The sequence below is a fragment of the Artemia sp. Qi Xiang Cuo genome, chromosome 2 (assembly GCF_049724085.1).
Source record: "Artemia sp. Qi Xiang Cuo chromosome 2, ASM4972408v1, whole genome shotgun sequence".
NCBI lineage: Eukaryota > Metazoa > Arthropoda > Branchiopoda > Anostraca > Artemiidae > Artemia > Artemia sp. Qi Xiang Cuo.
The window spans coordinates 1,125,833-1,147,625 of record NC_142795.1 but is presented as its reverse complement, the minus strand read 5'-3'; the positions used below and the strand labels follow the sequence as shown (position 1 = coordinate 1,147,625).

Sequence of the window (21,793 nt, the reverse complement as noted above, 5' to 3'; positions counted from 1 at the left end):
TTAAAAGTAAATTTAAATAGTATTTCTATTAGCGTCGTGGTTAATTAATTGCGTAATTTTTGTGGGCAACGCATGATAGCTGGAATTATTTTTTTAGTTTTTTTAAGGACAAACTTGATTTTCCTCTCTTAAGGGGTTCTTATACTTTTAGGGTAAGGACATAAAACATTTATCAAAACACTTAATCCAAGGATTAGCTGCGACAAGGAGCTCTCTTCTTGCAGAAGGAATCCCTAAATGGCTACCTTAGTAGCATATGTTCCAGCCATTCTAAGATAGTTGCAAAGGTATCGATACCAAAGACATTTACCAAGACACGCGACATATTATTATTATTACTGTTGCCCCGAATCACCCTATAAGAAACTTAATAATAATGATAATATTTCTTACTCTAAAAGACCATTCATAATTCTTCGATTTTGATCTCCAATTCGAAGAAGTGACTCCTGGTCTGAAGCATCCGCTAGTTCTTCATTAATTTCCATTATTTTCATTAAAAAATCTTGTTCTATATGAATCTCCTCTTCTGTAAACGGATAACCCGCTAATTCTAGAAGATAAATCCCTCGATCAAGGGGAGAATTAAGTGTTTTGAAGGCCTGATTCACTAAAGACGAATATTCTGCAGAGATTTCTTGTAAAGTCTGAAAAAGAGGCGGAGAAGGACAATAAGAAACGATAAACATTTATAATTATTAGAAGAAGAGAGATCAAAAGAAAATTGCAAATAAAATAATACTTAAAACTCTTGATTCTATTAATAATATCAGTAGTAATAATTATTTATTCATTGCCAACATCAAAAGGTGAAGTGGATAGCAAAACAAAATTAAATGTAAAAACAATATTTGAATAAGCACTTTCGACATAAAGATGGACAAGACAGTGATGACAGCCTTAAAGGAGCAGATAGGCCAGCATCTGCAGAAAGATATATGGCAATAATCAAGCATCTCTGCAAATATGGACGAACTGACAAATAAAACAATACATAGAGTAATAAGCTTAGAGTAATAAGTTGAAATTTTCAGGGTGAGTTGAGAGGGATGTTAAACTAACCAAAAGGCACTAGTGCATACTGCTGCTACTTTAACTGCTACTGCTACTACGACTACTATTACTGAGGCTAAGGGTAAGAAGATGAAACTTTCAAAAAATCTTTAGAGGGATGTTGAACTAAGTCAATAAACACTCTGTTCATGAAGGTTGTCAAAAGAGCGTGTCAGTAATGTCCCAGGAATGATCTAGGGTATTAAGGTTAAACTTTCAGGGCATGTTACGGGGGACGATGAATATACCAAAAGGCATGTGCACACTACTACTGCTACTACAACTGGTACTACTATTACTACTACTAAAATTACTACCACAACTGCTGATAATACTACAGAGACTACTGCTACTGCTAATACTATCATCACTACTAATAGTACTACTAAAGCCAAGGGTCTTACGGTAAAACCTTCAGGGAATGTTGAGGAGGATGTTAAACTAAATCGAAACATACAATGTCGATTAAGGATATTAAAAGGGAACAGCTTAGAGCATTAATTTTAAAATTTTAGTGCATATTGAGGGGGATATCAAAACAACCAAAAGGTACTATATGCATGCTACTACTGCTGCTTCTACTGCTACTCTTAATACCCCTACTAAGGCTAGGGGTATTATGGAAAAGGTTTCAGGAAATACTGAGGTGGATACTGAATTAAATTGCAACACACTATGTGCATGAACGCTGTCAACAGGGCATGTGAGCAGCATCTCAAGAACAGCTTAGACTATTATGGGATATTGAGGTGTATGTTTAACTAATAAAAATGCACTATGTACATACTACTACTACAAGAAGTAGTAGTAGTACTACTACTGCTATTAATATCACTATTATTACGGCGAATGGTATTAGTTTCGAACTTCTGGGGACTGTTGACGGGGACGTTGGGCTAAATCAAACCACACTATGTAAATAGAAGTTATCAAAAGGGCGTATCAGCAATATCTCAGAAACGGCTAAAAAATTAAGTTGAAACTATCAGGTCATGAGGAAGGGAAGCTGACCTAAACCAAATAGGCACAATGCGAATACTATTACCGATACTCAGTACTATTTCTGCTTACTACTAATACTACTACTGATATTACTAATACTACTCCCAATACTCCTACTGTTACTTCTGCTACTTTGACTACTACTATTGCTAATGCCAGGGGTATTAGAACAAATTTCAGGGAATGGCAATTGTGTTGTTGAACTGAATCGAAACATACCATGTACATGTGGATTATCAATGTGTGGATTATCAATCTTAGTTTAAATGTGGATTATCAGGAGTATTAGCAATATCCCAACAACGCCTTAAAGTTTTATGCTGAAACAATCAGGGCGACAAATATCACCACCACTTTCACTGCTAGTTCTACTACTACTTCTGCTACTATTGAACTAAATCAAAATAGTTTAAGTGCATTCAGCCTGTCAAAACAGACCAGGTTGTCAAGATATCCAGGCGGGATATCTTAGGACTAAGATAGGGTATAACGTAGAAAATATCGGGGAAGACGTATTTACTGTAAAAATAAATCAAATGGCACTATGTTAATGCTGGTTGTCAATAAGACGTAACAGCAATATCTCAAGAATGTCTGAGGGTATCAAGTTGAAACTTTCAGGGCTGCTACTACTACGAATTCTGCTTTTAGTATAGATCTAAATAAAAAGGGTGTAAGCACATTCAGGCTGTAAAAATAGCAAAGGTACAATGTGTTAGGGACAGAAAAGAGTATTAAATTTTATTTTTTGGGGAAAGTTGAGGTGTGAAGCTAAATCAAAATATACTATATTTATCCAGATTTTTCAAAAGGGTGCATATTATTAAGATCGTTAAAAAAAAATTCCAAGGTATAAGCAGTAAGCTAAAATCTGAATTTTTATAGAGAAAAACCAAACAGATTTTCTTGACCAATGAAAAAGACTATATCAATTACAAATAAACAGAAATTAATTTTAGGAAACTATTTTCCACAAAAGAAGTTTTCAAAGAAAAGAAAGAGCTACCACCAGAGGGGTATTCTGATGGATTCCAAGCTCTTCCCCAAATCTAGAAGCACGCATCCAAAAATTACCTATCCATCATGAAACTGGTTTATAAGGAACTGTTCTTAGACAGACACCATCAGCTAAAATGAGCCGGACCCTTTCAAAATGGATTTCAGGCTATTCCAAAGGTCAGCCAAAGGTCAGTCGGTGCACTGGATTTAGGATTCTTTGTCCGAGAGGGCGAGGGTTCGAATCCTAGTGTACCCAATTATTTGATTTGGGACGAGGGTCCTTAGTGCAACTCTGTAAGCTCAGCCAGAGTCGACCCAGCTCCAAATGGGTATCAGGAGAAATCAGGGGAAGGTAAACAGGAAGGGTGTGCGAAAGCACAGGATGGTTGGCCCCCAACACCCCATTGCACTTCCTGACTGAAGGGCCAAGAAACGGAGATCAGCATCGCCGGTAGGGACTGTAAAGTCCGATTCCGTATTCTTTACCTTTTACCAAAGGTCAGCAAAAAAGTAATTAAAATAGAACAAAGATACAGCTATTAGGTTTTCAAAAAGATTATTATCCCTTCAACATGATCAATCTTTTTCTCCTTTTCACAATTAATCCAAATAAGAAGACTTATTCTTTGGCTTCAAAAACTAAACTATTTGACCAGCGGGATATGTGTTGTTGAGGAAGATTCGAATATTGACTAATAATAATTACTAATGTCACTCGGGCAGACCAAAATATTCAGGCAAAGTTCTGAAAATAATCAGAAACTTGTTCTGCTTTCATTCAAATATTCCTCTGTGATTTCAGTGTTTCTCCAGCGAGAGAGCATAATGTCGATTTCACATCTACTCAGTACAAATTTTATTCCGGCTTTGTGAAGATGGCCTTTATATCTAACATTTTTTGTCTTTTTGTAAAACCGGTTGTTTTGTCAAGAGATGATATTGAATTAAATTTATGATTTCAACAAAATGAATATTACAAATTTATTGAATTAAATTTATGATTTCAACAAAATGAATATTACAAATTTCAACGAATCAGAGGCGTTGGCTATAGTAAAGGCCATACGGCTCCAATGTTTTATTATTATTATTTTTTTTTTCAAGAGGCACTTCATATGGAAGGGGTCGTCGTAGAAACTTCAAAGCGGGTTCATTCGATTGGCAATCGAGAGTTCTAGTGCCCTTTTTAATAGTCGAAATAGATTGGAGGGCAACTAGCCCCCCCCCCATCCCACCCACGCCCATCATTCCCCCAAACACATCCAATCAAAATTTTGAGATAGCCATTATTTCAGCGTAGTTGATTTCCAGAGAGAAAATATGTTTTTGAGGAGGACACTCCCCCACAACCCATCAGGGCAAGGGTTTTAAGATATGGCCTGGGGGCATATAAAGTTTTTATAGAAGGCGTTGTCGTAGAAACTTCAAAAAAGGCTCATTCGATTGGAAATTCAAAGGGCTAGTGTCCTTTTTAATAGTCAAAAGTGATTTGAGGGCAACTAGCCCCCTCCCCCCCCCCCAAGCCAATCATTCCCCCATACACATCCAATCAAGACTTTGAGATAGCCATATTGCTCAGCGTAGTTGATTTCCAGATAGAAAATATGTTTTTGAGGAGGACACTCCCCCAAAACCCTATGGGCAGGGGTTTTAAGTTATGCCCTGGGGGCATACAAGATCTTTATAGAAGGCGTTGCCGTAGAAACTGCAAAAAGGCTCATTCGATTGGAAATTCAAAGGGCTAGTGCCCTTTTTAATAGTCAAAAGTGATTGGAGGGCAACTAGCCCCCCCCCCCACGCCCACCATTCCTCAAAACACATCCTATCAAATTTTGAGATATCCATTTAATTCGACATAGTTTCGAGGTCTGTACATTAGGTCTTCGAGGTTTACAACTCACCTGCAGACCTCAGGGTCAGTCTTGTAAGTTAAGCCTTAGAAGCATATTAGGTTATGTATAGACAACGTTGTCGTAGAAACTTCAGAAAGGGCTCATTCGATTGGAAATTTAAATGGTTAGTTCCCTTTTTGATAGTCGAAAGTCATTGTAGGGCAACTGACACCCCTTCCACGCCCACCATTTCCCCAAACACATCCAATCAAAATTTTGATATAGCCATTTTGTTCAACGTAGTTGAAAGTTATGGAAATTATATATTTAAGCAGGACACTCTCCCCAAAATCTGCAGGGGCAAGGGTTATAAGTTATGCCCTGGGGGCATATATGGTTCTTATGGAAGGAATGCTCATATAAACTTCAGAGAGGGCTCATTTGATTGGAGATTGAAAGTTATAGATAAACTTTTTAAGCGTCAAAAGATATTGGAGGGTAACCAGCTTCTCCCCCCAAACCCTTTTTTCCCAAATGAATCCAATAAAAATTTTAAGATAGCTATTTTGTTAAAAATAGTTCAAAGATCATATAACAAAATTCCGGTGTCGACACAACCGCCCAGGGCCCGGGGGCAGTCGTTCTACGTTATGTCCTGGGGGCACATATGGGTCTTATGGAAAGTATGCTCATATTAACTTCAAAGAGGGATCATCTGATTGGAAATGGAAAGTTCTAGTTCACTTTTTAAGAGTCAAAAGAGATTGGAGGGCACCTAGCCCCCCCTCCATGCCCTTTTTTCCTCAAACCCATCCGATAAGAACTTTGAGATAGCCATTTTTTTTAAATAGTTCCAAGACCATATAACGAAAACTCAGGGGTCTACACAGCGCCCCAGGGCCCGAGGGCAGGTGTTGTAAATTATTTCCTGGGGGAGTATATGGTTCTTATTGAAGGGATGCTCGTAAAAAATTCAGAGATGGCTCATTTGATTAGAAATTGAAAGTTCTAGTTCAGTTTTTTAGAGTCAAAAGAGATTGGAGGGCAACTAGCCCACCCACCCCCACGCCCCATTTTCCCCAAATGCATCCAATAAAAATTTTGAGATTTAAATTAAAAATTGCTCAAAAGTCAGATAACAAAAACTCAGGTGTCGTCAAAACCCCCCAGGGCCTGGGGGTAGGCGTTGTAAGTTATGCCCTGAGGCATATATTGTTCGTATGAAAGGGATACTCGTATAAACTTCAGAGAGGGCTCATTTGATTGGATATTGAAAGTTCGAGATCACTTTTTAATAGTCAAAAGAGATCCGAGGGCAGCTAGCCCCCTCCCCACGCCTTCTTTTCAAAACCCATCTGATGAAAATTTTGAGATAGACATTTTGTTAAAAATAGTTCAAAGGTCGGATAAGAAAAAATCCAGTGTCAATAGAAACCCCCAGGGCACAGGGGAAGGCGTTCTAAGTTATGCCCTAAGGCCATGTATGGTTCTTATGAAAGGGATGCTCATATACACTTCATAGAGGGCTCATTTGATTGGAAATTGAAAGTTCTAGTTCACTTTTTAAGAGTCAAGAGAGTTGAGCTAGCCTCTCCCCCCTCCACGCTCTTTTTTCCCCAAACCCGTCCGCTACATATTTTGAGATAGCAAGTGTTTTGGAAATTGTTCAAAAATTAGATAACAAAAACTCCCCCCAGAGCCCGGGGGATAGGCGTTGTAAGTGTTGTCCTGGGGGCGTATATGGTTCTTATGAAAGGGATGCTCGTATAAACTTCAGAGGGGGCTCATTTGATTGGAAATTGAAAGTTCTAGGTCAATTTTTAAGAGTCAAAAGATATCCGAGGGCAAATAGCCCCCTCCCCCACACACCCTTTTCTCCCAAAGCCCATCCGATAAAATTTTTATGATAGCCATTTAATTAAAAATAGTCCAAAGGTCAGATAAGAAAAATTTCTGTGTCGACAGAACCCGCCAGGGCCCAGAGGCCCGTATAAACTTCAGAGGGGACTCATTTGATTGGAAATTGAAAGTTCTAGGTCAATTTTTAAGAGTCAAAAGATATCCTAGGGCAAATAGCCCCCTCCCCACACACACGCTTTTTTCCCCAAGCCCATCCGATAAAATTTTTATGATAGCCATTTAATTAAAAATAGTCCAAAGGTCAGATAAGAAAAATTTCTGTGTCGACAGAACCCACCAGGGCCCGGAGCCAGGCGTTATGAGTAATGCTCTAGGGGCATATATAGTTTTTATGCATGGGATGCCCGCATAAGCTTCGGAAAAGGTTCTTTTTATCTGAAACTGGAAGTTCTTGTTCGATTCTTAACATTAAGGAGATATCGGGGAACAACTCGCCCCCACCCCTCCTCCACACTCGCCAAGCATTAGTTAAAAATCTGGAAGTAGCAATTGTACTAAAAATAGTTCTAAGTTCATATAACAAAAAACTCCGGTGTCGACACAGCCCCCCAGAGCCCGGGGGTAGGCGTTGTAAGTTATGCCCTGGGGGCATATATGATGGTCATGGAAGGGATGCTCATATAAACTTCCCAGAGAGCTCATTTGATTGGAAATTGAAAGTTGTAATTCACTTTTTAAGAGTCAAAGGTGACTGGAGGGCAGCTAGCCTCCCCCCACACTCCATTTATTTTTTTCCCAGAGGCACTTCATATAACCACTCCCACCCTCCACGCCTTTGGGTTTATCGGATGGAAAAACCCATCCGATAAAAATTTCAGCTGACCAATTTGTTAAAAATAGTTCAACCATTAGATATTAAAACTCCAGGGTCGGCACAACCTCCCAGGGCCCAGGAATAGGCGTTGTAAGTTATACCTCTGGGGATATATATGGTTCTTATAGAAGGGATACTCGTATAAACTTCAGAGAGGGCTCATTTGATTGAAAATAGAAAGTTCTAGTTCACTTTTAAAGAGTCAAAAGAGATCGAAGCTTAATCTAGTCCCCCCACACCCTTTTTCCCCCAACCCATCCGATAAAAATTTTGGAATAGCAATTGTGTTAAAAATACTTCAGACAATGACATCAACATCAGATAATGAAAACATCAGATAATGAAAAAATATAATAAAAAAAAACATCAGATAATGAAAACTCCAAGGTTGACACAAACCCATTTTTTCACTTTGATATTGTTACTTTGATATCAGTTTTGATACTTTGTTGAATATTTGATTTTTTTTTTTTTTTTTTAAGTTTGATTTTGAAATAAGGAATTTTTAAATACTTTAAATTTATTAAAACCAAAAAAGAACAAAATTAATTAAAAAACATTTCCGAAAAATAAGTTTTTCAAAAAAAAGTAAATACCATTTTAAACTTAAGCTCAGCAGATACAAATGCCTTTTAAAATTCAAACTTAAAACGACCAGAAATTAAATAAACAATCAATGCAAACAAACATACAATAGATATTAATGCAAATTAATAAATAAATCTTAAAACGAGTGAAAATTAAATTGAATATTCAAATCAAGCTTGAAACGAACAAAAATCACCACAAACAAGAGTTTGGGTATGACCTCCTTCTCTCACTGTAAAAGTCTAAAACTTACTGCGTCATTGGCGCTTTGCTGAAAACTATATGCGTCTTGAACAGTCTTGGAAAGTATAAACAAAATCAAATTGAATATTTGATGTATAGTTATATTAATTGTTTAAAGATCCATCAGTTCAAAAAATTATTTTACTGTAATTCTATTTTTATTTTCAATGCTGTAAGAACTGGAAAAAAAAAATATTTGTAATATAATTCGTTTTCAGTGAAGCGCCAATGACGCAGTAGGCTTTTGGTTTTTATTTACAGTTAGGAAAGGAGGAAGTATCCAAACACTTGTTTGTAGTGAAACTATATTCATCTTTAACAACTTTAAAAAGAGCTAATAAGTTAAACTGAATATTTGATGTCTAATGATATTAATTGCTGAAAGCTCATCAGTTCAAAATGTTACTTTAATTTTAATGTTTATTTTCAATATTAACTAAAAAAGAAAATATTTGTCATGAAATTGGTTTTCAGTAAAGCGCCAATGACGCAGTAGGCAAACATTTTGCGAAAATCAGAAGTTGCAACAAACTTGCAAGTTTGTAGACTTACGAAAGTTGCAGGTCTACTAACTGCATACTAACTTCATCTACTAACTTCAGCGTTGGCTAATTTTTCAATGCAGCGATACCGCCTTTCAGAAAAAATTGCAAACAGATATAATAGTCTCATGAACAGTGAAAACTTAGTTTAAATGTCCCCCCCCCTTCCCAGTCTCCCATAATTTATTTTTACCAGATGTAAAACAAAAGATCAGAGAATTCTGAAAAAGGTTTCTATTGTTTCAAAGGTTTTCTTAATAATTATTATGAAGAAAAGAGATCAAAAGAAATTACAAAAATCATCTGTGTATTTGTGGCATTGATTTCCCCTCCTTCCCCAGTGGCACAAAATTTTATTAAATCAAAATTTCTATGCAAGGGGTCCAAGGCACAAAAGCATCAAATTATAAATAGACCGGACCAATTATAGTGGATATATTTTAATACACAAATGGACATATTATGCCTAGTGCGTCCTGTGGTTGCGCAGCAGGTTTGATCTCAGCTTGGTAACACAGGATCCAGGTAACACGGGATCCACACTGTAGGGCTGGCAAAAGGACCTTAGCAGTCAAAAAGTGTCGTCAATCCAATGCAATATGATATTATGCCTAGTTGGAATGTGCAATTACTGACAATTTACATAAAAGTTGAAAAGCTGAATATGGGTCCCAAGTTCCCTTTGCTAAACATCTTGTATATATAAATAGACATCTTACACCACTTTTGACTGCCGATATATCATGAATCGTTTAAGAATAACGAATATCAATCTTTTATTATTTAACCAAAGACAATTGTTAAAAATTAAATCATGACGAAGATGAAGTAAATCAAACAGTTCGTGGTAACGAACTGTAAGTAAGGAGCGACCCGGCTCAATGGTAACCGAAACTCTAGAAAACGGTATTTTGATACAAATAGATACATCAAAAGAATTAGATTTTAATACTGATTTCAAATATATAAGTTTCATCAAGTTTAGTCCTGCCCATCAAAAGTTACGCGCCTGAGAATATTTGGCTTATTTTTGAAAAGAGGGGGAAAGACCCCCTAAAAGTTATAGAACCTTAATGAAAATAACACCATCTTATTCAGCGTATCAGAGAACCCTACTTCAGAGGTTTGAAGCTCCTATCTGCAAAAATGTGGAATTTTCTTTTTTTTGCCAGAAGAAAGATCACGGATGCGTGTTTTTTTGTTTTTTTTTTTTTTTTTTTTTTTTTTTTTTAACCAGGGGTGATCGTATCGACCCAGTGGTCCTAGAATATCGTGGGAGGGCTCATTGGAACGGAAATTAAAAGTTCTAGTGCCCTTTTTAAGTGACCAAAAAAAATGGAGGGTAACTAGGCCCTCCTTCAGCATGGTCGAAAATATTATAACTATGTCTTTTAGGATGACTTAATCCCTCGAAGCCCCCAGGGGGAGGGCTGAAAGTTATGAACTTTACCGAATGTTAACATATAATTTTGGTTATTGGGAAGTATACAGACGTTTTCAGGGGGATTTTTTTCTGGTTGTGGGGGGTGGGGTGGGTCAGGGGTTATATGGGAGGATCTTTTCATGGGGGAAGGGACATTGCTATGAAGGGGGCGCCGGATTTCCCATCATTATTTAAAAAAAATCAGAAATTAAATATAAAAAAACAAGTTTTTCAACTGAAAGTACGGAGCAACATCAAATCTTAAAACGAACAAAAAATATTAGCTATATGATTGGGCTCACCTTCTAGTCAATACCTCGCTCTTGAAGCCAAAGATTTTTTAGTACTTTCATAAGAGCTAATTATTCTAATTAATGGTCTTTCTGATTAAGGGTCATTTTTAAAGAATTGGAACAAAATTCGAAATTTAGCTTAAAGAGCAAGGTATTGACTAGGGAGCGAACCCCCTAATATACGTATTAAAAATCTATGAATATAGAAGTTCGTTATGTAAGTTAATTCGTAAGATACGTATATTTATCAAACAGTTCGTGGTAACGAACTGTAAGTAAGGAGCGACCCGGCTCAATGGTAACTGAAACTGTAGAAAACGGAATTTTGATACCAATAGATACATCAAAAGAATCAGATTTTAATGCTGATTTCAAATATATAAGTTTCATCAAGTTCAGTACTAACCATCAAAAGTTACGGGCCTGAGAAAACTTGGCTGATTTTTGAAAAAAGGGGAAAAGACCCCCTAAAAGTTATAGAACCCAAATGAAAATCACACCATCATATTCAGTGTATCAGAGAGGTTTCAAGCTCTTATTTACAAAAATGTGGAATTTTGCATTTTTGCCAGAAGAAATATCACGGATGCGTATTTATTTGTTTGTTATTATTATTTTTTTTTCTCCAAGGGGTGATTGTATCAAACCAGTGGTACTATAATGTCGTAGGATAGGCATCGTTCCAACGTAAATTAAATCTTCTAGTTCCCTTTTTAAGTTACCAAAAATTGGAGGGCAACTAGGCCCCCTCCCATGCTCATTTTTTTCCCAAGGTCATCCAATCAAAATTTTGAGATTTTGTTCAGCTTGGTCGAAAATATGATAACTATGTCTTTTAAGATGACTAAATTCCCCGACGTTCCCAGAGGGTGTGATAACATTTATGAACTTTACTCACTGTTTACATATAGTTTTGGCATTTGGGATGTATACAAACTTATTCTGAGTAGATTTTTTCTGGGAGGGGGGGAGACGGGGGCGGAGTCAGTGTGGAAGGATCTTTCCACTAAGGAAGTTTTAATGGGGGAAGGGAAATTCCTATGCACGGGGCGCCGGATTCCCAAGCATTATTTAAAAAAAGATCCGAAATTATATATAAAAAAAAACAAGTTTTTTAACTGAAAGTAAGAAGCAACATCAAAACTTAAAACGACAGAAAACATTACGTATATGATTGAGTTCATCCCCTAGTCAATACCTCGCTCTTTAAGCCAAAGATTATTTAGTACTTTCATAAGAGCTATTTATTCTCATTAACGACATTTGTGATTAAGGGGTCACTTTTAAAGAATTGGATCAAAATTCAAACTTTAGATTAAAGAGCAAGGAATTGACTAGGGGGCGAACCCTCTAAAATACGGATTAAAAATATAAGAATATAGAGGTTCGTTACATAAGTTAATTCGTAAGTTACGTATATTTATTACTAATAAAAACGTTCGTAAATAAAATTAAACAGGTTTCGAGAAAGCCATTTAACCAAATAAAAGTAAAATTAATATTCAATTTTTTTCTAATTATTCACGTACGGTGAGCCAAAATCAAAACCTGCATTAATTCAAAAACGTTCAAAAATTAAATTTAAAAAAACAAGATTTTTCAACTGAAAGTAAGGAACGACGTTAAAACTTAAAACGAGCAGAAATTATTCCCTTTATGAAGGGGGCTGTCCCCTCGTCAGCGCCTCGCTCTTTATGCTAAAGTTTAACTTTCTCACAACTCTATTTTTTTAAACAATGAAAAACTTTAGCGTAAAGAGCGAGGCGTTGAGGAGGGGACAGCCTCTTTCATATACGGAATAATTTCTGTTCGTTTTAAGTTTTAACGTCGTTCCTTACTTTCAGTTAAAAAAACTTGTTTTTTTTTTATTTAATACAAACAAGAGAGAGAGTGTTCCCTATGACAAAGAAGTAGTTGATTCTACAGTAACAGGGGTATGATATAGAAGTTTATGGCAACATAGAAAGAAGTTATAGAGAGGTTAGGTAAAAGTGGTGCATGGAAAGATGGGGAAGGCCGTATTCATATTGGTAAGGCTGAGAGGGATGATGCTTAATATGGCGATTGTGTTTGCGCTATAATCAATACTTCTACTTCAAATACCATTACAAACACAAAAATAAACTTAAAATAAAAAGAAATTACAATAAAAAATTAACTCAAATTGAAAACAAGCAAAAATTGTCACAAATTTGAGTTAGTTCTCCCTCCTCAATAGCTCTTAAACCTTGAAAATTACAAAAAAAAGAAGAAGTTTTTCTGCTAAAAGTGAGGAACAACATTGAAACTTAAAATGAACAGAAATTATTCCGTGCATGAAGGGGTTGCCCCCTCCCAAACACCTCACTCTTCACGCTAAAGTTTTTAGTACTTTTAAATAGCTTCTGATTCTAATTAAACGGCTCTTGCGTTTCAGGAATCGTTATTATTGAATTGGGGCAAAAAGTCAAACTTTAGCGTACATAGAGGGTATTGAGGAGGGGTGACCCCCATCATATACAGAATAATTTCTGTTCGTTTGAATTTTTAATGTTGCTCTTACTTTCATTAAAAATTAAAAAAAAAATTATTTATTTTCTGATCGTTTTTTTTTTAGTAATGGCGGGGAACCCACCTCCCTTTCCATGGAAAATTGCCTCGACAAAAAAGTTCTTCCCGCATAAAATCCTCCTCTCCTTCGATAATTTTCCACGAAAAATTCCAACCTCGCTGAAAATTCCCCAAGAAAACTTTCTTGCGGACGATTCCACCTGAAAAATTATGCTTAGCATACGTTCATTTGAAGAAAAAGACTTGTTATTTATTTAATTTCTGATCTTATTCAAATCATGCAGGAAATTCCCCCTCCGTGGAAAATCTGCTCCCACCAATGGAAAGCTTCTCCTGCGGAAGATTCCGTCATGAGGAATTTCTCCCGCTAAGAATCTCCCAGCACGGAAAAAATCCCCCAGACAATTCCTACCTCGCTGAAAGTTTCCCCTGCACAATTCCATCGGAACACCTTCACAATTAAAATTGAGTTACTAAAGATAAAGTAAGACAAAGAAAAAAAGATTTAGCCTTGGAATTATGGAAACCCCCTGCAGACCCCCCTCCCCCAACGCAAGACGTCTGCATACTGCCCAGTAACAATTACTACACGTGGAGAATGGGCTAATTTCATAAATTACAGCCCTTTCTTCGGGGACTGTGGGGGGTGATGAGATCCCCAAAGGCAAAGTTATTAGACCTTTCAAATATGCTAAAAAAAAGTCTATCCCAAAATTTGAATGGGACTTCTTTTGGAAAAACACAGGGCGTAGGAGGCGGGCTAGTTGCCCTCCAATCTTTTCGGTTGCTTAAGAAGGGCAATAGAACTAGTAATTTTCGTCTGAATGGGCCCTTTCCAGATCTTCTAGGACCATTGGTTTGGTATGATCACACTTGGGGAAAACAACAAACAAATAAACACGCATCGGTGATCATTTTCCTGGAAAAAAGCATCCACATTTTTGCAGATGTGAGCTTGAAGCCTTTGATCCGCTGAATCTGATGGTGCAATTTTCATTAAGATCCCGTGACTTTTGGGGGTGTTTCCTCCCTTTTTTAGGAAGAAAATCAGACAAATTTTCTCAGGCTCGTATCTTTTGATGGGTGACATTAAACTTAATGAGTCTTGTATATTTGGAATCGAACAGTTCGTGGTAACGAACTGTAAGTAAGGAGCGACCCGGCTTAATGGTAACCGAAACTCTAGTTAACGGGATTTTGATACCAATAGATGGATCAAAAGTATCAGATTTTAATGCTGATTTCAAATATATAAGTTTCATCAAGTTTAGTCCTACCCATCAAAAGTTACCCTAAGAAAATTTTGCTGATTTTCGAAAAAAGGGGGAAAGACCCCCTAAAAGTTATAGAACCTTAATGAAAATTACACCATCATATTCAGTGTATCAGAGAACCCTACTGTAGAGGTTTCAAACTCCTATCTACAAAAATGTGGAATTTTGCCTTTTTTGGCAGAAGAAAGATCACGGATGCGTGTTTATTTGTTGTTTTTTTTCCCAGGGGTAATCGTATCGACCCAGTGGTCCTAAAATATCGTGGGAGGGCTCATTTTTATGTGGGAGGATCGTTCCATGAAGGAAGTTTTCGTTGGGGAAAGGACATTACTATGAAGGGGGCGCCGGATTTTCCAGCATTATTTAAAAAAAGATCAGAAATTAAATAAAAAAAAACAAGTTTTTCAGCTGAAAGTAAGGAGCAACATCAAAACTTAAAACGAACAGAAAGTATTATGTATATGATTGGGTTCACCCCCTAGTCAATACCTCGCTCTTTAAGCCAAATATTTTTTAGTACTTTCATAAGAACTATTTATTCTAGTTAAAGGCCTTTGTGATTAAGAGGTCATTTCTAAAGAATAGGAACAAAATTCGAACTTTAGCTTAATGAGCAAGGTATTGACTAGGGGTCGAACCCCCTAATATACGTATTAAAAATATATGAATATAGAAGTTCGTTACGTAAGTTAATTCGTAAGTTACGTATATTTATTACTAATAAAAACGTTCGTAAATAAAATTAAACAAGTTTCAAGAAAGCCATTTAACCAAATCAAAGTAAAATTAATATGAAAATTTTGTTGTAATTATTGATGTGTGGTGAGCCAAAATCAAAACCTGCATTAATTCAAAAACGTTCAAAAATTAAATATAAAAAAAAAACAAGTTTTTTTAACTGAAAGTAGGAACGACGTCAAAACTTAACGAACAAAAATTATTCCGTATATGAAAGGGGCTGTCCCCTCCTCAGCGCCTCGCTCTTTACGCTAAAGTTTGACTTTCTCACAACTCTATTTTTTTCTAAACAATAAAAAACTTTAGCGTAAAGAGCGAGGCGTTGAGGAGGGGACAGCCCCTTTCATACACGGAATAATTTTGTTCGTTTTAAGTTTTAACGTCGTTCCTTACTTTCAGTAAAAAAAAACTAGTTGTTTTAATTTAATATCAAGATAAAGTTAATTGTTTTAACGTATCTATTGTTATAAAAATTCCATTTTTTAGAGTTTTGGTTACTATTGGGTCGAGTTTTGGTTACAATTTGCTCTTTACTTGCAGTTCGTTTCTACGAACTGTTTGACTAAATAGATTGCTTCAGACAAACCAATTGTGGCTTTGGTGATTTTTTACCGTCAATTCAATAAATTGTAATGAAATTAATTACAAAGGAAAAGATCTCCCCGCAATGATATTAAGGATTCTGTTAAAATACTAAAACCGAGTTATTTGTTAAAATTATCTATTACGAGAAAGCATTTTTTCTTTGGAAACTTCAATTTTACTTTGATCTTTTTTTATGTCATAATGAAAAAAATATGAAGAAAATACGAATTGTCTTCATTTAATTGTATATGTCACCCTAGCCATCAGGTGGTATGAGGGGAGAAACAGCCTAACTCAAATTACTGGTCCTATTGAATTGGATTTTGTATTTCTTGTGATTTCTGTTCACTTCATGCTCATCCTCTTCATTTCTTTTCATCTAAGTTTAATATCTTTATGTCAATACATTTCTGTTCATTTTAATTTCAATATTTGCACGTTAATTTTTGTTGGAAATTTTTCTGTGGCCTTATTTCACACAAAGGCCATGAAATGCAGCATGCCAAGGGCTTTTTGGAAAAATCCCTTAATATCTGAAACATGCCTGAAACTAGCACTTGAAACAAACAGTAAAATAGTCATTATTTTTTTGGTATCAGGAGTAATTGCATGTCCAATTGCGTAATTCCATATAATAAAATGATACTGAATAATAAAACACTGACTTATCTAATGGTCGTAAGTAAGCATTGGAAAGAAAATTGAGTGGTTACAAATCTCAAAAAGTAAGCATTATGGTGTCTTCTGACTTCCCATTTCACAAACGTCAGACTTTTTATTGTTTGAAAAAACAAGACTTCAAAATTCCTAAGTATGACTGTTTCTGTTACTTTATGATTGTTTGATACTATGAATAGTATCAAAACCAGTAATAAAATATCAAAACCAGTATCAAACATAGCATCAAAACCAGTAATTCCAAAGTATGACTGTTTCTGTTACTTTATGATTTTTCGATACTATGCTTACAAAACCAGTAATAAAACAGCTGAATTTTCTTTGTAGTGGATTAAAGCAAACTTCTTTTTGAATTATAAGATGTATAGGTACGAGCTACTTCGTTTTTATTATAGCGACGTTTTTATAACGGGCTCTTTTGTTTTTCGTTTGTTTTTGTGTTTTGTCTCGTTTTTGTGGTTTCTCCTTACTTTGCTACATTTTTTTTTTGTTCGAATATTTATTTTTGGACAACTTAACAACAATTAAACCACTTTAGCCGATTGTACGTTGTTTTCAATGCACACACAGCATACATTACACACTGCCATGAAATTCCAGCAGTAAAAGCTGCCTGAGGTCCAAATATAACCTAACCTTCTCACTTCTTGCATGTTTATCTGGGTGGAGCTGCTTTTGGAGCTCTTTGAAGTTCTTCTGTAATTCTTTAATATCAATGCCGAACATCTTCTGTATATTTAAAATCTGAAAGTAATCTCTACCATCCTTTGGGTGCTGCACTACTTTACACGAATTGCAGAAAACAGGATTTCGTGCTTGCAATGGTCTACCACAACTCCAACAATTAATATGTGTGCAGTATGAGTGCTCAAATCTCTTCAAAAACTGAAGGCCAAACCTTCCTAAAAAGAAAGTTTACTGGAGTTCAAAATAAACGAAAAGGTTCTGATATAATAGATTAAGAACTAGATAAAATCATGGTTGCAGCCTTCACTCTAACCTAGTAAAAAACAAAATTCAGCCCATAGTAACCGAAAACTCGCTTTTAGAAGAAAAAACTATTAAGTGAGAAAAAATTGTCATTTGAACCTGATTCAGGAATGGTAACAATGATTCTGATCAATCTTAATGGTATTACATTGAAACCCACGAGATCCCAAAACAAAATTTATCAGAATGTTGGAAAGAAAAACCAGTCAGCTAGGGCAGAACTGAAGTGGATACAGTAAGGGTAATTAAGATACTCCATCCGTTCTATGAGCCACTTGAAGGCAATTGAAGACCAAATAATTATTCAAAATTTATGACCAATCATCTTCACAGGACATGGTCACTCAAATGGCATTCGGAAAAATATTGAATTGAACTCTCCATGAGACGGACCTCCATAGGCAGGCTATCAATAGACCTAAGATGGGTGCAGGGAGTAAACAAAGTTTTATTATGATGTCCCTGGTACTTGAGGATTGAAGTTTTGCATGAAGTTTTGAAGTTTAGCCTAAAGATTGAAGTTTAGCAGCTCCTTCTTACATCCCCTTTCTTTAATTTATGTCAGCAATCCTGCACCGACGGTAGAAAATAAGGAAAGTAACAGATAAAGTGACTAAATGACTAAAGATTCAAATCTATTGAAAAAAAAAATCCCTCAAGACCCATGAAAGATCAAAAAAATAATGGTATGTAGATTGATATTGAGCAATCGTCAGTCAGAAGGAATTACACTATGATACATGCAACCTCTCAGCTGTTATAAATCGTTAACAGTGTGTCATATACAGTCAATATTACAGGTTACAACTAGATTTACGCTCTTTTTAAAGTGAATACAGAACCAGAAGTTGTTGAGATAAAAATTTTGTATATAGAAGATTAATCGAGTTTCCAAGTGTTGGCAGCTAAGTCTGTTGATTGCTAGTTCTTTTCACAAATTGTTTTTTTTTCAGATTATAGTGAGGGGTTTCTCCTAGATGGCGATAAAACCAAAAATCTACGCTTTTATGGCATTGTTTTTCAAATTTTTATGGAGGTTATTCTCTTCTCCTTAAAAACAAGTTTGGGTATCTAGCTCCAGGAGAACAAGGATTCTGTAATTCGTTCCGAGTGCATAATAGTGTAGCTACAGTTGGCCCTAAGGATGTCCAAGATTTCTACAATCAATAACATGATGCCAGAGAAAGCTAGAAAATAAAAACTATATTGGCATGTAGTTTCAGGAAGATCTATAAAAATCGCAAAACATCTTATCGAAAATCAAACAGTTCGTGGTAACGAACTGTAAGTAAGGAGCGAGCCGGCTCAAAAGTAACCAAAATTCTAAAAACGTTTTTGATACCAATATAGATTATGAGCAAGCGTTCGATTCTGTTGATAGAAGAGCTTTAGTAAAGGTTTTATCCTTGTATGGTATACCAGACAAATACATTAAAATGATTAGTACTGTGTACGAGAATAACACTGCTGCGGTTAAAGTAGGAAATGAGGTTAGCAGCTGGTTTTGTATTAAATCAGGAGTTAAGCCGGGTTGTGTTCTATCCCCCTTTATATGGATCATTTTGATGGACTTTGTTTTAAGGAGCACAGGAAAGGCAATGGGAGACCACGGAATCAAATGGGGAGGAAAAAGTCTCCTGGACTTGGATTATGCTGATGATTTAAGCATCCTAGATGAAAGTGTGAGCAAAATGAATGAAGTTTTAGATGTTTTGCGAGTTCAGGGTGCTAGAACTTGTTTTAAAATTAATGTTAAGAAGACTAAGTCACTAAGGCTAGGAATAATTGAAGATGAATAGGTGACGTTTGTTAATGAAAAGATTGATCAGGTGGTCAGCTTCACTTACCTTGGTAGTATTATTAGTAAAGATGGTGGGAGCAGTGAATTTGTTAAATATAGAATAGCCAAGGCTCAGGGTGTTTTTTCACAGTTAAAAAAAGTCTGGAAGAATAGAAAGATAAGTCTGCAAACCAAGATTAGAATATTAGAAGCTACAGTGATGACAGTGGTCAATGGACGCTCCGAGAAGCGGATGAAGACTTGCTAGATGTTTTCCAGAGAAATTGCTTAAGGATTGTTCTGGGTACCCGGCTGACTGACCGTATTTCAAACAATAGGCTATACGAAAAATGTAGTTCAATACCGCTCTCAATGGCTATAATGGAGGAAAGTTTGAGGTGGCTAAGGCACGTTGTGTAGATGAAAGACGAAATATTGCCGAAGAGTGTTCTTTTTGCCCAACCATCTAGGGCTAAACAGCAAACAAGTCTTCATCGTCTGGGGTGGGAGGAAGTCATAAGGAAAGGTTTAAAAGAAATGGGAACTTCGTGGGAGGGCGTAAAAAGGGAGGCTTTGAATAGATTGGGGTGGAGGAGGAGCGTGCGTAGCTGTGTTGGCCTCAGGTGACTTGGTGCTGCGGTGAGTTGTTAGTAGCAGTAGTAGTAGTAGATACATCAGAAGAATCAGATTTTTATGCTGATTTCAAATATATACCCTACTCAGATTAATTTCTGCTCGTTTTGAGTTTGACTTATTTTAATTTCTGTTTGTTTTGGGTTTCATTTATTTATTGATACTGACTTGTGGTAGTTGTATGCTTGGTAGATTATATGATTCTATTTTTGTTCATTTTTGGCTTAATGGAGTTCTTTACTTTCTTTGAAAAACTTATTTTGTGAAAACGGTCCCAAGTCCGTAAAATGAGGAGGATTGGGCGATAGGCTTGCTACCTATCCCCGTAAAATTCCAAATTGCAAAAGAAACATCGATGATAGCCTCGGATACCCCACTAAACCATTTGACGACAACCTCAGCACGCCAACGGACACGATTTATGACAGCAAAAACTAATACGAAATTTGGATTTTGGAATGTAAGGACACTAACCCAGATGACAAAACCTGAACAAGTACTCAGAGAGATGAAGAAGTATAAGCTAGATCTCCTTGCTCTAAGCGAAGTCAGGTGGATTGGATCTAGACATGAACAATTAGGAGAGGGTTACTCACTAATTTACAGCGGAAATTAATCCCGGCACCAGGCTGGAGTTGGGATAATGTTGTCTAACCAGGCCGGTAAAGCACTAGTTGAATGGAAGCCAGTCAGTGACAGATGCTTACTTGCAAGATTTGTAACCAAGCATCTGAAAATTTCAATCATTGCATGTTATGCTCCTACAAATTATGCAGACGATACTGATAAGGAGTCATTCTATCAAGCTCTTCAGTCATTGACATCAGAAGTCCCATCACATGACCTTCTTTGTGTAGTTGGGGACTTCAATGCAAAGGTAGGAGCAGAAAGAGACTACTGTCCGCAAGTCCTAGGGAGACATGGTCTGGGTGAAATGAACGAAAACGGAGCCCTCCTGGTAGATTATGCTCTGAGTATTGATCTTATGGTCAGCACAACTCAGTTTGAACATAAAACCATCCACAAACAGTCATGGATATAGCCAGACGGCAGGACAAAGAACCAAATAGATCATTTCCTAATCTCAAGGAGATGGCAGACAAGTCTTCTGGACGTACGGGGCTTCAGAGGGGCAGATGCCCAGTCTGACCACATCCTGATGGTAGCAAAATTGAAAGTCAAGCTGAAAGTGCCCAAAAACGCAGAGTCGAATTCTACGAAGCTTTATGATGTGGACAAGTTACATGTCCGAGAAACCCGAAGAAAATTTTGTATGGAGTTGAAGAACTCATTCGCTCCACTTGAAATAGAAAACGGCACAGACAGTCCGGAAACAGCGTGGCAAAAAATGAAGACAACTTACAATCAAATTGCTAGGGATGTGCTCGGGTATAAGAATGCACCGAAAGAAAGACGGATATCACAGGAAATTTGGAATCTAATCGACGAGCGTAATGACTTGAGACAGCAAATTTTCTCTGCTGGCGGCGACAGAACTTCGGTCTTCGCAAAAGTCCTATATAGAATGAAGGACAAAGAAATGAAGAAGTCGGCAAAAGCTGACAAGCGGAGGTGTGTAGAAGAGAAGGATACACTAACAGAGGAAGCAGCTAGAAAAGGAATATTCAATGCAGTTTACATGCTCGCAAATGAAATGCTAGGAAAGCTTCCCAGCAGATCCAGCCAAGTCAAAGATGAGAGCGGAAATGGTCTCACCGAAACTGAGAAAATTGACTAGAGGTGGGTATCCCACTTCGAAAAGGTTTTAAATAGACCAAGACCAACTGACCGAGAAAGAATCCCTTCGACGCCATTTCTTAGCCTGAAGATTGAGGAAAATCCCCCCACACCTGTGG

At 36.6% G+C, this 21,793-nt stretch overlaps 1 protein-coding gene across 1 annotated transcript in view; it reads right to left on the bottom strand.

Annotated features, from left to right (window-relative positions):
- The window catches only part of LOC148954789 (iron-sulfur cluster co-chaperone protein HscB-like), a 46,995-nt gene that overhangs the window by 9,068 nt on the left and 16,134 nt on the right, over nucleotides 1-21,793 (bottom strand). Inside the window, exons 2-3 of the mRNA XM_089107935.1 lie at nucleotides 17,171-17,436; nucleotides 394-647 (exon numbers count right to left, since the gene is read on the bottom strand). Of these exons, the coding sequence (XP_088964061.1) occupies nucleotides 394-647; nucleotides 17,171-17,436 (520 nt within the window). The remainder of the gene's footprint in view (nucleotides 1-393; nucleotides 648-17,170; nucleotides 17,437-21,793) is intronic.